General features: G+C 46.3%; 1 protein-coding gene across 1 annotated transcript in view; it reads left to right on the top strand.

Annotated features, from left to right (window-relative positions):
- Nucleotides 1-15,507, top strand: part of ADAMTS12 (ADAM metallopeptidase with thrombospondin type 1 motif 12) — a 609,414-nt gene that overhangs the window by 247,554 nt on the left and 346,353 nt on the right. Inside the window, exons 3-4 of the mRNA XM_073543900.1 lie at nucleotides 2,874-2,975; nucleotides 6,775-6,790. Coding sequence (XP_073400001.1) covers nucleotides 2,874-2,975; nucleotides 6,775-6,790 — 118 coding nt within the window. The remainder of the gene's footprint in view (nucleotides 1-2,873; nucleotides 2,976-6,774; nucleotides 6,791-15,507) is intronic.

Raw genomic sequence — 15,507 nt, 5'->3', positions numbered from 1 at the left:
ATAACCGCGGCCGCAGGGTAGGCCGCACTCGACATTTCAGCCGGGGCCGGAGTAGTGACCGCTTTAACAAATGAGGTTGCTGGTGGCAGGGGAAGCGCAACAGCACCCTCTAGGATCAGGCTCCGCTCCGGCGGCACTGTGCGTGGCGTCTCCGGGCGGGGTGTTTCAGGACTTGGAATGGAGGCCCCGCTCAGTTCAGCATAGAGGGAAGGGCCTCCTGTGACCGGCCTCTTGGGTACACAAGCGGCCGCGTGCTGCAGACGAATGGTGGGGGCCGCTTGCGGAGCCACTGGCGGGGCCGGAGGATCTCTCACCTTCCCTGGCGCCGCGGCCTCCGTTACGTCATCACGCGGCTCCTTCCACAGCTTCTGCTCTTCACCCTGCCGTCCAACGGGGCTAGCCTCCAGGCTTAGGGGCTCCGCGGGCGGATTCTCCGCCGGTATTCTGGGTGGCCGCTCCCGCTGATTTCGCACAGGCTCCACTTCCCAGCTCACCATCCTGCTGCCTGCTCGTGGCTCAGAAGATGTCACTTTCTGGTGGAGCTCGATATCCCACCGCCATTGCCACTCCAGGCGGCCGATGCCTCGACACCCGCAGCGTCTCATACCGTCCGGTGGGCAGCACTCGAATGGCGCCAGACAGCCGCAGCCAAACTTCTGCTCTGTGCCACTCCCTCTGCTGGGTTGGGCATTGGCAGGCCTCTCCACCCACTTGTCAGGGTCAAGTATGAGAGGGCATCGGCCTCCCAGGACACAACGCTGGTCTCCGGGGTACGTAGGAGGGGGCCCCAGTCCATTGGGAACAACAGCAAACACCTGGATCTCTCCTCTGCACTGGAGCTTCACCGCCATCTTGCACCAATTCTGGTACCTCCCCGGATCTTCTGCCGGTGACGCAGATACGCCACAGCGCTCCAAAATTGTAATCCACAGGTGGGTGATTTGTAATCCACAGATATTTGTAATCCAAGCAACGTTGGCCAAGTCTCTCCCCATCCTCCAGGGCAGGCCTGCCGCAGAAGATGGCGTATTAGCGGCGTTGATCCTGCCGACTACGCCAAGTGTAGGGTTGGTGAGCCGAGCTGGGGGGTGGTCCCTCTCTTTACCACGCAGAGATAAAACAGAGACAAGATGGAGGCAGATTCTGGGTGCAACAGGTCCAAGTTTATTTCACTCGCCGTCCGCCTGATGGCCTCAGAGCACACCGCACTTTCTTCACCTCACAGCCCTCCGTTTCCAGGGCCGCTTCTCACACACCGTACTCTATACTGGGGATGTGTATTCATACACCGTCCCCTCTTCACTCGTCGACGCTCTTGACAGGTCCGTCACTGTGGCCGCCTTAGGCCCGTAAACCAACAGCACTTCCACTGATCAGCCGTCGTGTCCAATACGGTGTCCCACACCCAGTGTCTTGTCTCTTCTGCGGTTCTTCCTGTCAGGACCAACCCCCTGACGTTCTCTCTCCTTCAGTCCCCCTGGTCTGGTTCTCCTCAGAGTGCATGAACTGTCGTAGTCCTCCTGTCACCTGAGCTCCCCCTGGGGACTGGAACTTTCTGGAACCCTCCTTCAAATTTATATCTTTCCCGGTTCCCTGTAACTCCGCCCCCCCATGACCAACGGTTTCCTAATCCCTAAGCTGATGTCAAGTCCTTTGCTCACACTCCTCCTTGCCCTCTAATGGTCAACCTAGGTACTGCACGTCCACTACACTTTCCTAGCTGTTTCCCCACTGTAATAACTGACACCTACCTACACTGTGCAAACCTTTCCTTCTTCACTCTAGACTAGTCCGTCCGTCCGTCAGGTCACCTTCCCTACACATACGTCACTGTGCCTACAAATCAAAAGGAGATGCAGAAGATGCCAGCAGGAAGGAGGCAGCTCGCAAGGCTCTCGTCCAGTAGATAAGCTTCACTGATGTGGCCACTGAACCAGGGTTTTGCAAATCGATTTGCCCATTTTCAGTTTAAGAAAACATGAAACCACGAGCTGCCGGATGCAGGATTGCAACCAAATATATGTTTCACTGAAACGCTCCGCGTTACAGAAAGGATATACTTTAAATATCCAGCCAAGGAACATAGCTGGAAACCAGAGTTGTGGAGCAGCAGATGGGCAACTCTATTCTTTCTCTATGGGACTGCTGGAGAAATCTGAGTGCGGAGCTCAGCAGCCCCATAGAGAGAAAATGTAGCAGCAGCTGGGCATGCATAGCATGCTCCATAGTAATGGGAATGACCCCTGTTATGGATATCGATGGGGGGTCCCGGCCGCTGGATGTGTAAATTGTCACTGATCCCGTGGATAGGTGAAAGCCTCTTTTCATTGGACAAACCCTTTAAGGTCTCGGAAACCCAAATACAACCCTGTGATTCCTCAAGTACTTCTGTAGCTCAAGTGTTCCTCACTATTTTTTTGAGCATTTCTGTAGAATCTTTTGCTGTTGTGAACATGTCTTGACCAAATTTTGGTAAATTTTGGCACAATTTGTCTTTTCTAGTCCCTGTTTGCGGATTGTTGTTAAGGCATCGCTGCTTCATGACAAGGTCGAAGTTTGTTGCAAAGTTGGTGTGGCTTCATATATGCCAAATTTTTGGTTTAAAAAAAATCAAACCAAGTGGTGTAAAGTTAATTAAAAGGGAGATAAATGTAGCATTCAGCATGAGCCATTAGCAAATTTGGTGTAAAGCCGACTAGTGTAAATTTACGAAGTGTATATATTAGGAGGCATGAGAAGGACACAGCTGGATAATATCATCTGGACTTTCTTGGGTAGATACTTTTTTCTTTTTGTAGCTTTAAACATTAAATATGTTTTTCTTTTTACTATGAAGATAATTTTTTATCTCTAATGTTTTATCTACATTTCAGGCCGGATTTTTCCGTCTTCCCCATGGAGATTATTTCATTGAACCTTTACATAATAAAGAAGCTGCAGGGAGGCAACATAAGCATATAATATACAGGAGAGAAGTGGAACCCAGGCAGCGGCAGCGCAGAGACCTTCACGTCACTGGGAATCGCACATGTGGAGTAATTGGTAGGAATTTAATTTCCCTGTATACCGTATATGTTAAGTTGCGTTGATGAAATGATTCAGAAGCGTCACCCGAGGCACGGGCGCCTATTCCTGCATTGTAAATGATTGATCTCTGCTTAAACCTGACTTCACACACAGGAAACGTAGAAAAGATGGCGCTCGCCCATCATACAGTCTTTATGGTTTTCTTTTTCAACCTGTCAAGTTTTGAGGAACATTAGGTTCTTTTTTTTCTTTTGTTTCTTTCTGATGAGATCTTTCCAGGTAACAATGTTTACCTTTTTTTTGCATATTTGGGTTAATTTCTCCACAAAACTTCACATTACCTATTTAACAAAGCAAATGCTCCATGTACATTAATACCGAGATGCTCTACTTGTCTACATTTCATTTCCCAATGCAAACTCAGGTCCCCCTATTTTATGTGTAAATCAAAAAGGACCAAAAAAAATACTCCTAAAATATAACTTTTATTTACTAAAGGTAAAATTACCCATAAGTCAGGGTCACGACAGTTTAAGTAACAAATCCTATCTTCTAAGAAAAGAACACGGTAATCTAGGGGAAGGGGTTGTGAGCTCTTCCTCCCTTACCGCGGAGGTTGGCACCCTAAGTTCGACATGGCGCACCCACTCAAGCTCGGCTCTCCCTTATAAGATAAGATAAGATAATCCTTTAATCGTCCCACCATGGGGAAATTCAGAGCATTACAGCAGCAAGGCAGGAACAAGTACAGATACAGATGCATAAAGGCATTACATTGACAGTAGGTAGGTACATATACGAAAAAAAAAAAAAAAGATATAACCGGACTATCACAACTTTGGGTCATTCACTGTTTGGGTCATTCTCCGTTTTGGACAGTGCTGGTTATACAGCCTAACTGCAGCAGGAAGGACTTTCGATCGCACTCACTCTCACATTTAGGATGAAGTAGCCGGTCACTGACAGTACTGCACATCTTTGTCACGATCTCATGCATGGGATGGGAATCATTCTGCACCATGTAGCTCACCTTGGCCAGTATCCTCCTGTCGCCTACTTCCTGAACTGGATCAAGGGGGCATCCCAGGACAGAGCTGGCCCTTCTAATCAGTTTGTCCAGCCTATTCCTGTCCCTGGTTGATATGCCACTACCCCAGCACGCCCACCAAAGAAGATGACTGATGCCACACCAGAGTTGAAGAAGGATGCAAGGAGTGCCCCCCTAACTCCGAAGGCTCTCAGCCTTCTGAGCTGATAAAGCCTACTGTGGCCTTTCCTGTACACTGCATCCAAGTGATGGGGCCCAGTCAAGCTTATTATTGAGGATCACACCAAGGTACTTATAGGTGTCGACTATCTCAATGTCATTTCCCTGAATGTTCACCACTACTGGTGGATTTCTTCCCTTGCGAAAGTCTACCACCAATTCCTTGGTCTTCCCGGAATTAATCCTAAGGTGGTCCCTCTGACACCACTCCACAAAAGCTTGGTTAGTTTCTCTGTACTCTCTTTCATCTCCTCCTGTGATGAGGCCTACTATTGCAGAGTCATCAGAATACTTCTGCAAGTAGCAGCTAGATGAGTTGCACTTAAAATCCGCAGTGTACAGTGTGAAGAGAAAAGGGGCAAGAACTGTACTTTGAGGTGCCCCTGTATTGCAGATCACCATGTCTGACACACTGTCCCGAACCTTTACAAACTGAGGTCGGTTCGTGAGGTAGTTAAGGATCCAGGTGGAGAGTTGGAGGTCCACGCCAACAAGGCCCAGCTTGTCTCTCAGTAGACCTGGCTGTATGGTATTAAAAGCACTAGAGAAATCGAAGAACATTATTCTCACAGTGTTCCCAGGTTTGTCCAGGTGAGAGAGAGTCCTATCTAGAAGGTGGATAATGGCATCATCCACACCAATACCCGGCCTGTAGGCAAACTGGAGAGGGTCCATATCTGAGCTCACTAGAGGACGGAGACGTGTGAGAACCAATCTCTCTAGTACCTTCATCAGGTGTGATGTCAATGCTACAGGTCTATAGTAATTAAGGTCTTTCGGATAAGGTTTCTTCGTAACTGGTACCACACACGATAATTTCCACAGTTGTGGTACTATACCTATTCTCAGGCTCATATTGAACAGATATGTAATGATCTCACTCAGCTGGTGCCCGCAGGTTCTGATTAGCCTTGCACTGATGCCGTCAGGACCTGCAGCCTTCAAAGCTTTGATCTTATCCAGTTCTTTTGCAACCTGGGTACTTGTGAAGAACAGACTCTGGCTCAGTTGACAAGTTGCAGCAGGGGGTGAGGTTATTGTAGCAGAGAGGTGTGAATGGTATGCAGGGGCAGGAACAGCCAGTGTGTGATTAAATCTGTTAAAGAATAGATTAAGTTCATTAAGCCCCTCTTTATCTACAACCATCCTGGAGACAGTCTGTCTATGCCCAGATATAGACTTTAGACCCTCCCAGACTTCATGAATCCTTTTCTGTGACAATTTCAGTTCAATCTTTCCCTTATAATTAGCCTTTCCCTGCCTGATTAGATTCTTCAGATCTTTCTGCACCTCTCTCAGCCTGCCCTTGTCACCTGATCTGAAGGCCAACTTCTTCTCTTTGAGAAGAGACTTTATTCTGGGGCTGATCCATGGTTTATTGTTAGAGAAGCACCTCACTACTTTTGTGGGTACCGTGTTGTCTACACAGAAATTAATGTAGTCCGTTATACAGTGTGTGAGACCATCCATGTCATCACCATAGGAATCTTGCAGCACATCCCAAGTGGTTGTTTCAAAGCAGTCTCTCAGAGTATCATCACTCTCCTCAGTCCATATCCTTACTGTGCGAGTGACAGCAGGTTCTCTCTGTACAAGTGGCTTGTACACGGGTTGGAGGTGCACTAGGTTGTGATCCGATCTTCCAAGGGGCGGTAGGGCTGATGAGGCATATGCCCCTCTCACATTGGCAAAGAACAAGTCCAATATTTTGTTGTCTCTAGTGAGGCAGGTAACATACTGTGTGCAACCGGGTAGTATGGATGCTGGAGACACATGATTGAAGTCTCCCGAAACCAGAAGGAGTGCTTGGGGGTGAAGGGACTGCATCATGCTCACAGTGGATTGTAGGACCTCAGTGGCGGCATCAGCTTTCGCAGAAGGGGGGACATATGCAGCTATCATGATTACATGCGATAGTTCCCTCGGTAAATAAAAAGGTCTCATACCCACAGCTAATAGCTCAATGTCCTTACAGCATGTTTGCTCTTTGACCACTATATGCCTAGAGTCACACCATCTATCATTCACAAATATCGCCAGCCCTCCGCCTTTCCTCTTACCGCTCTCCCTTATCCTGTCCGCGCGAATGAGTTTAAAGCCATCCAACGAGACAACAGTGTCCGGAGTACCTTCGGTGAGCCAGGTCTCTGTAAACAGCAACATACTGCTCTCCCTTAATTCCCGATGATGTCTGGTCAGCGCCGACAGTTCGTCCATCTTATTCCCAAGTGACCTCACATTGCCCATAATGACGGAGGGAAGAGCAGGTCTTTAGCGCCTTCTTCTAGCTTTCCTGAGGGCTCCAGCTCTGCAACCTCTTCTCTTAGTCCTCCTTATTTCTGGTAGAATGTCCTCTGGTCTATTAGCAGCATGCTGCCTTGCTGTATCCCTAAGCAGCAGTATAGCTTCTCTGGAGTAGACTATAGGGTCTTTTTCAGTTCCTGGATTTCCCAACACAATAGTAAAAACAAGGTAAAAAGTCCATCGAAGGTCCAGGTCCTCTTATGGTTATCCATAGTGCAATGTCCTTTGGAGTAACAATAAAAAAGAGAAAGGAAAAATAGAAAAAATAGAGAAAAAAGGAGAGCAAAGAAGGAGCTACTGTAACAGGCTGCCACTGCAGCGGCGCCAGGAAGTGAAATATATAACCTATAACCCTATAGGGAGGAACTAACAGAAAACCATCACCAACACCAGTAATTATAAAGTGCTGCAGTGTAATAAAGGGCAAACATATAGTCTGTATCAATGGTCTGTATTCTTAGAGAGGCTAAAAGTGACAGCTCTCTGTACGAGATTTCTTTTTACGATAGTCAAATGTAAGGAAAAGACCATATAGCCTGTATCAATGGTCTGTATTTTTAAAGAGACTAGGGATGACAGTCTGAGTTGAGTGGGGGCGCCATGTCGAACTTAGGGTGCCAACCTCTGGTAAGGTAGGGAGAGCTCACCCCTTCCCCTAGATCATTCTATTCTCATAAGATAAGATTTGTTACTTTTAAACTCTTTTGACCCTGACTTATGGGTAATTTTACCTTTAGTAAATAAAAGTTATATTTTAGGAGTATTTTTTTGCTTCTTATTTGTTTACATGTTATTTATACTCCACAATTCATAATTTAAGGTTGTGAATCCCCCTATTTTACCCCAGGAATGGGAGACTTCTAGAGATGACTGTTCAAGGTGGATTGAATTTGCCTCAAATTTTTCAAAACAGTTTGGATTCACCAATTCACTTCATGTGATAGGGTGAACATTTTGCTGAATTATAGAGGGCTGTGCAAAACAAATGCTCAACACGTCCTCTTCCATGATCTTCACTCTCAGGTGGGGCTTCCAGCAACAAGTAGGCCTCTTAGATCATGACATCGTGCTACGCATTGCCTTAGGCCGGAGTCACACTACCGTAGAATGCGGGCGAGTGCTATGCGAGAAAACATCACATAGCACTCGGACCAGTATTAATCTATGGGGCAGCTCCCATCACCATTTTTTTTCTCAGGCGTATTCGGCGTGCATGTAAAATCGCAACATGATACGACTGGCACCGAGACTTGAAAGTGCAAACCTATGGGTGCGAGAAAAAAAGTCAAACAGCACTTGGACCATGCGAGTGCTGTCTGATTTTTACGCACTGGTGTCCTTTGAAAAGCCGGCAATTCATGTGCCGCGTACAGTAAAATCACACTGACAGGTTAGAATAGAATAGATAGAATAGATATATACACATAGAATACATATATATATACTGTATATATTTCTATTACATAGATAGAAGAAAAGCCGGCAATTCATCTGCCGTGTAATGTAAAATCACTGCAGGAGCCGACAGGATAGGAGAGATAGATCACATACAGTAAATACAAATAGAATAGATAGATTTATAGATGTCAGTGACAAATACAATTCGTACAGTGTGTGTGCAGCTTACAGATTATTTTTCCCAAAAAAATGGCATGGGCTCCAATATAATTTTCTTAACCAGCAGAGGGAAAGCCGACGGCTGGGGGCAGATGTTTATTGCCTGGGAAGTAAATTTCTAAAAGGTGGTAATATAATATGTGCATGAAGCTGATCATTGAGCCCCCAGAGTCAATGTTACTGGTGGGCCCTTGCCACCCCAGTCCGACACTGCCAATAAAGGCTTGTTTTTTTGTGGGACTAGTTGTAGTTTTGAAAGACACAATTTACATTATTATATAATGTACTGAAGTATGTTAACAAAAAGTTTAAAGTGCATTGAAAATGTCGAAAAAAAATGCAATTCCACCAGTTTTTTTTTTTTAGCTTTCGTCTTTAGGATGTTGAGTGAGTGGTAAAAATGACCTGACAACATTATCGTTTGCATCCACATAATTGCAGTGATGTTAGATTTGTTTGTTTTTTTACATTATAAACTTTGTAAAAATAGATATTGTTTGTCCCAACATTTTCAAAACGAAAATGGCTTCTTTTTGTTACGCACCAAGCTGTAGGTTTTATTGATCCTGTACAATATTTATGCAATGTTTTGATCCCTTTTTATTGCATTTTTGAAGGGAGATGCGGGACCAAAGAAATAGAAAATCTGGAAATAGGATTTTTTTTGTTTACGCCATTTACTCTATGGGAAAATTATTTTATATTTTCATAGATTGGATGTGGTGATATTAAATGTTTATTTCTATTTTTTTTTTTTTTGCTTTGATTTTGGAAAGGTGTGGTGATTGAAACATTAATGTTTTTATTATTTTTTATGTTTTAAAAATCATTTTTTATTATTGCTATTCTTGTCTTTTTTTTACTCTCTATAATGATTTCGACCTGCAATGGTTTGGTCGCTTTCTACTATATACTCCCATACTTCAGTATCGGAGTATATGGTAAAAATCACAGTCTCCTATGAAGCCAAGTCACATGCTGGTCTTCATAGGAGTATACTGATGACAGTGACTGAGGCCTTCAGCTAACCTCAGTCTGCTGTGGCAATGCATGAGTGACTCGACTTCTTGTTGCACGGGTGGTTGATGGGAACCTGAACGGACACTGACATTGATGTTGCACCATTTCTTTAAGTAGGTGAACAGCAGTGATCGGAGCTGGATCCTATTGCTGCTGTTAGAGGCTTGTATAAAACATCCTGCACTTGCAGGCACAGGTCTTGAGCCTGCTACATACACTTGCGGGGTGCTGTGACGGACAGGAGGCAGAGCAAGGGTTAACAGGTTTAATAACAGCGGTATACTCCACACAGGGACGTAATGGGTTAAACAGTGAGATAAGGGAAGTGATATTAGCATGGTTTGGGTGCAAGGGGAGATATGAGGTAAAGCAACTGTTCATGAAGGGGTTAACTTATCAGTCCACCGGCCTCCTGGCTGCAGAGCTGTAGGTTCCAACGTTTACGCCCACGCAAGTGGCGTATGATGTCTCTGGTGTCATCTTGGTGAAACTGGGGGTCCGGTTCCCGGTGATGGCGGTGAGTCTTCGTTGTCCTAAGCGGTGCCCTTGATCTATGTGTCGTCGTATGGGATGCAGAGCAGTCTCTGTTACTGCCGGAGTGTGACTCAGTCCAGCGGGTGGAGAATTACAGTTCTAACCGAGTCACCTGGTCTGTCTTAGGCGGCATGCACGCAGCAACCACCGACCCGGAAAGTTTGTAGCTTTCGGTCATGGGGGGCAACGAGCACAAGGTAGAGTGCTGTACACAGTTGTAAAGTGGTTATATAAAAATGTTCATTTTTGTATGCGTGGGCCTCATTGAATGGAGGTGGCGGCAGGAGAGAGTGGGAGCCCAGCCTGGCAAGACAAGTGAGGAATCGGCGTAGGTCTACACTTGTCGACCTGCGGAGCTGCCTCGGCCGCGGAGTCTTCAGCCTGTATAGCTACCATAGTTTCGGGAGCTGGACTCTTCATGTGTGGAACCAGCAGTGCAGCGTCGGACCCGAGGATCGGGTGATCCAGAGCCCTTGCTGTTCGTTCAGCAGAGACCGGAACTGGCGGCTGCCCAGGAGGAACTGCGGTCGGAAGTAAAGATCGAGCCACCACTCTATTCGTCCGCCAAGTACGCAGGTGTCCCCACGGAGGGAGCCAGCATTCCTGGGAAGACCACAACCATTTTGTCCAACCCCTCATCTGAGTGGGTGAGCGTGCCTTCGTCCCTGACCCCTGAGGGAAGGTCCTCCCCGCAGAGCCATGTCCCAGAGGCCGTTGTCCACCCCCACATTCCCATGGGGGAACCAGCCTCCTCATCCCAGCTGTCGGAGGCTCGGCATACTTCCCACTCTGCTACGGCACTGGGAGCCACCCACTCGCACCCGGAAACCGAGGGTCCCTTTCCCACCCCCAGGCAGGCTGCCTGGGTGGAAGGAGTTATAAAAGATAAAAAAAACAACGGGAGAGGGAAGTCCGGACGGCACTGCGGCAGCCTGGCAGGGAGTTCTGGCAGGACGATGTACCTGTGGATGCTGATCTACTCCGACACCGAGCGAGGCTACTGCTTTATAAGGGAGGAAGGGACTTACGCCAAAGTATATGTCAACGTGGCATCCGTCAAATTTGGCCGGTTCATGAGCAAGGGAGATTGGGTCTCCTTCTTCAAAGAGGACTGTGTTATGAATGAGTCACCGAAGGAGGAAAAAACAAAAATACAAGCTAAGTCCAGAAAACCGGAGAGGTTGGTAGCTATCGGATTGCAGACCCCTGATCCTATCCACAACAACTAACAGTAGCCGTGGGGGGTTCCTACGATGCCCTAGACCCCTCGATCACAGCCGGAGAACTAAATAGGCCTAAAGAAAGAAAGGAGAAATCTAAACTGCCCAAGAGCAGACCCCAAAGCAATAGGCAGCCCCCAACATATAATGACGGTGAAGCAAGATGAAAACACTAACACAGATAGAAAGATAGGTTAAGCAAACGATGGGGCCCAAGCTAACTAAAAAGGACAGGATAGAAAAGCTGCTGTCTGCAATCCGTAAAAAACCCTACCAAAAATATCCCAGCCATCTGATAGGAAAAACAGGCCCTGAAGTCGCTAGGACTTCAAAAAGACTATATCAGCACTCAGGTAAATTCTGAAGACAGAGCAAAGAGACAAACTGATCAGAGACAAAAATGGAACTCAGCACACCCCCGACCGGGGATGGCTGAACTCCAAAAAACAAGGTAAACAAAACAAAACTAATAAGTTCAATAGCAGAGCAAAAACTTATCTTTGGGAAGCAGGAATCAGACTGGTCTCCAAGAATCCAGCAGAGAAATCACCAGCGACTCAGAAGGGCATCGGCTGCCTTATATCCAGTCAGAAGTTCCTGTTACCCAGTCATCATCTACCAGATCAGGTGTTTGGTAATCAGCCTCACTACCTTCCTTCACCAGAAGAGGGAGTTCATCAGACATCGACGGTGAAGGGGAAAATGAACTCACAACAGGACTGTCCCCATGGGTACTTCGCAGTAGTGGTCACTCACTATGACGAAGATGACATGAGGCTCTTTCCGGAATTGGAGCAGGCCCAGACGTTAGACGGCACCCGGAAGCCTGCCAACGCTACTGCTTGCGCTGCTGTGCAGCAGTCTGCATCCTCTGCGACCACAGATATGATCTCGTAGGTAAAAGGAGTGACACGTTATACGTGCCGTTGAACATTGTTGCTGTGCATAAGCCTGTTTGCCATAAAGTTTGTGCATGTTTCACCCTAAGGACTGTTGCACATCCCCACAGGGCAGGGAGCCCTGTCATTCTCTGCAGATTTAAGAGCCACACGGCCGTTGCAGCCCATTAACAGGGTTGAAGCAAAATGTTGTTTATTTCTTCTGCTTTTTGTATATTTACTTTGGCCTGGAGGACTGCGAGCTAGGCGTTATATCTGGAGCCCATGGACTCTTATTTTTTTTCGTGGCGCCCATTCTGCTGGAAAAGCGGAGACTGTTTTCTTGGCTGGAGACCACTGGAAGAAAGACTGCATTTCCCGCAAAGGAAGGGGAACTTACTCCTGGGACGGTTGTCCCATGTCTAGGACACGAACTTCAGTGCATACCGGATGTGACTACCTCATATAATCTCCCTGCGTGGAGTATGTGTTGTAAATATAAAAGATTTGAAAAGTGTTTGGTCAGGGGCGACCAAATTTAAGGAAAGAGGGAGTGTAAAAGGGTAATGTAAAAATGTTCATTTTTGTATTTATTACTGTTTACTAACTGGTACTGCTACATGTTTACATATATTATCTCACATATGAAATGGTACTGCTAGCCCTTCTGGGTATTACCATTGTTTTCTCTTTGTGTGATATTGTATTATTGCTTTTACTTGCGCATAGTTGTGATAAGGTTTATTGTATTTCATGTTCGTCATTTATAGTGTAGGGAAAGTGTAGTGCTCTTGGTTGGACACTAGAAGGGGGCACTCTAGTATACAGAAGCGTTAGTGGGGATAGGGTTAAGAGTAGGAGGGGCTGCCAGGAGTTAAGGTTAGAGGAGAAGGGAAGTTAGTTCAGACGGGGCCAGGGCCCGAAGTGTCCACATGGGCTATAGGCCCAGGATGGTTTGGCAGCCACGTAACGTTAAGCAGCAACAGCCCACGTTATCCACGGCCACTGAACATCAATGCAGTGGGCTAGTACAGTAGAGGAAAGATGTGGCGACTCATAGCCTGGGCCGATGCCTTTAGGGCGGGAGTTGGTTGGAGTGAGGAACAGAAAGAAGTTGAAGCTTCACAGGGAATGGTACAGACTGGTCCAATGTTTTTCCAGAGGCAGTCAAACTGGATGGTGGATGATTTCAAGTCTGGGACGAACCAGGCAGTAGGAATTGTCATCATGGCGAGGTTAGGCCAGGAAGAAACTGGGAAGCAGTCTAAGACGGTCCGGTCCAGACATGTGCCATACAGAAGTAGTAGGGGGAGGTGAGGAAACAAGTAAAGATGAATGTGTATCCCATGAGGTGCCAGCTGTGGATATATTGTGTGAAGTTATCAGTAAAGAAACTGTTCATGTTACTCTGGACTGTGTCTCAATTACTGGGAGTTGCCTCGGATAAGGGCCATCGCTGCTTGAGAAGTGCCCAGGGAGACCCGAACCTGGAGATGCAGGTACGCTGAACAGTGAGATGCAATTTTCTGTGAGGGAAGGCCGGGACACTGATGCTTTAGTGTCTCTGGCCATGACTATAGTCCTGGCCTCCCCTTAGACAATTAATATCCCTGACCCCAGGGAATTCCGCAGCGCGGGACTACGCTGTCACATTGCTCAAGGGACGGCGCACAAACCTTCCCCTGCTGCACACTCTGTCTTCCCACCAAGTCTCCTCTCCCTTTCTCGCACACAGCACCTTTTATTAAAGACACGACCCCTGCTGTATAGTGCAAAGGTCGGTCCGTGCTGGAAAGCTTTCCCATGGGCATCAATGGTGACAGCGCCAACAGTTCCGGAACTGGCGCAAAAGAGGTACTCCCGGTCCGGTCTATCTTCTCACATATGTACATCCTATGTCTGGAAAATGTTGAAATGGTTTTTCTTTTTTGGTCAGTTACTACAGTTTGTAATCAACCATAATTTGGATAAAAGAGATTCACTATCTGTAAGTGGTAAAATATAGGAAAGAACGAGCCAAAGGAACATGAAAAATGAAATAATGAATAAATCTGTCGAAATTAGAATTCGGTAGCCTCGCTTGAAATTAGCCAGGAAATTTGATTTGCTTAGAAATTATTAGAGGCAAATCAAACTTTCCTAATTGTATTCTGAGATCTCTCCAGACTTTCTAGATAGAAAAAAATGACTATCCTGTCGGGTCACCTCCCGTTGCCTCATCTGTCAGCTCCTTTTCAGTCGTTAGTGCAACGCCCTTACAACTCCGCATAGCTCTTTGTCATCTGCACAACAACCGGTAATCTACACATCTCCATCCATCCGGCTCACAAGCTCGTTCAGAATCTCCTCTCACCACTGGGCCTTCCAGTGCCGAATAGGACTCTGACATCAATATGTGCGTTGTGACTTCAAAGGCCTATGTGCAAAAAGCCCCGACACCGAGTGAAGATGCTGGAAGAGCAAAGAGTACATCGCACACAGTGCCGGTGAGAGCTGCTCGGAGGCGGGCGGCAGCCTTTGGACCCGTGAGTGGCGAGGTCCTGTTTTTTTTTTTTTCTAGTCCACTACAAATCAGCAAAATGGCAAATCACAAAAAAAATCATATTCTCGAGAACCTGATTTTTTCCCCCAAAATTCTGGTGAATTTGATTAGCCTCGAACTGATTTGCACATTTCTAGTACCAGGAAAAATACAATTACAGTGTGTAGACAAGGGAAGGAACCTAATGGAAGCCATAAGTGCGGTATAACAATACAACACAGTCACGGACATTAGAGCGAATTACGGTTTAGAAAGGGAAAATCTCCCCTGTAAATGCATAGAAGAGTAATAGAGCCGAAAGAAAGTCTCCGATCCCATTCAGAGACGTAATTAACTGCAGAAATGTATAAAATGAACGCCGACAATAGCTCCGCGATGAAAATTATGGACTTCATAGATTTTTTTGTTAGAGACGTTTTGTGGCTAAAGAATGACTTTAAAAAGGGACTTAAAAGCAAATTTGTAGCTAAGGGTGAAGACAATAAGAACCCCCCAAGCCACCCAAAAAAATAATAAAGAAATAAAATAATATACATTACAATTACATTTTTTCATAGGGTTATTTAGACATTAGTGATAGTATTCATGGTAATATTCACAATGGGCAGCATGGAGGCACGGTAGCACTGCAGCCTTGTAATGCCGAGGTTCCTGAGTTCAATTCCCACCAAGAAAAATATCTCGAAGCGTAGTTTGTATGTTTTCCTCATGTTTGCGTGGGTTTCCACCATGTTCTCTGGTTTCCTCCCACACTCCAAGCACATCCTGATAGGGAATGTAGATTGTGAGCCCCAATGGGGACAGCGATGATGATGTCTGTAAAGGAGTAAAATAAATATTGGTATTAGAGAAGCTCAATGGTTACAATAATCCCCAGCACCTCTAGTGGTTTATGGTGTTAATGGCGATATTCATTATCCATGGTGGCCTAGGGTGGTATTTGTATAATATCCCTGGAGCTCTAGGTCTTGGGGATATGCTCCAATAAAGCCACGTTCAGTATTTGGTCAGTATTTTACATAAGTTCAAATGAACTGAGGATGTGTAGGATCCAACTATGCAGTGCTCTAAATAAAACCTGTTGGATGGAGTGCAGGG

Source organism: Dendrobates tinctorius, unplaced genomic scaffold (genome assembly GCF_039654945.1).
Source record: "Dendrobates tinctorius isolate UK_male_01 unplaced genomic scaffold, ASM3965494v1 ptg000135l, whole genome shotgun sequence".
Lineage (NCBI taxonomy): Eukaryota > Metazoa > Chordata > Amphibia > Anura > Dendrobatidae > Dendrobates > Dendrobates tinctorius.
Note: the sequence above shows the minus strand (reverse complement) of the source record. Positions and strands in the feature narration are given on the sequence as shown.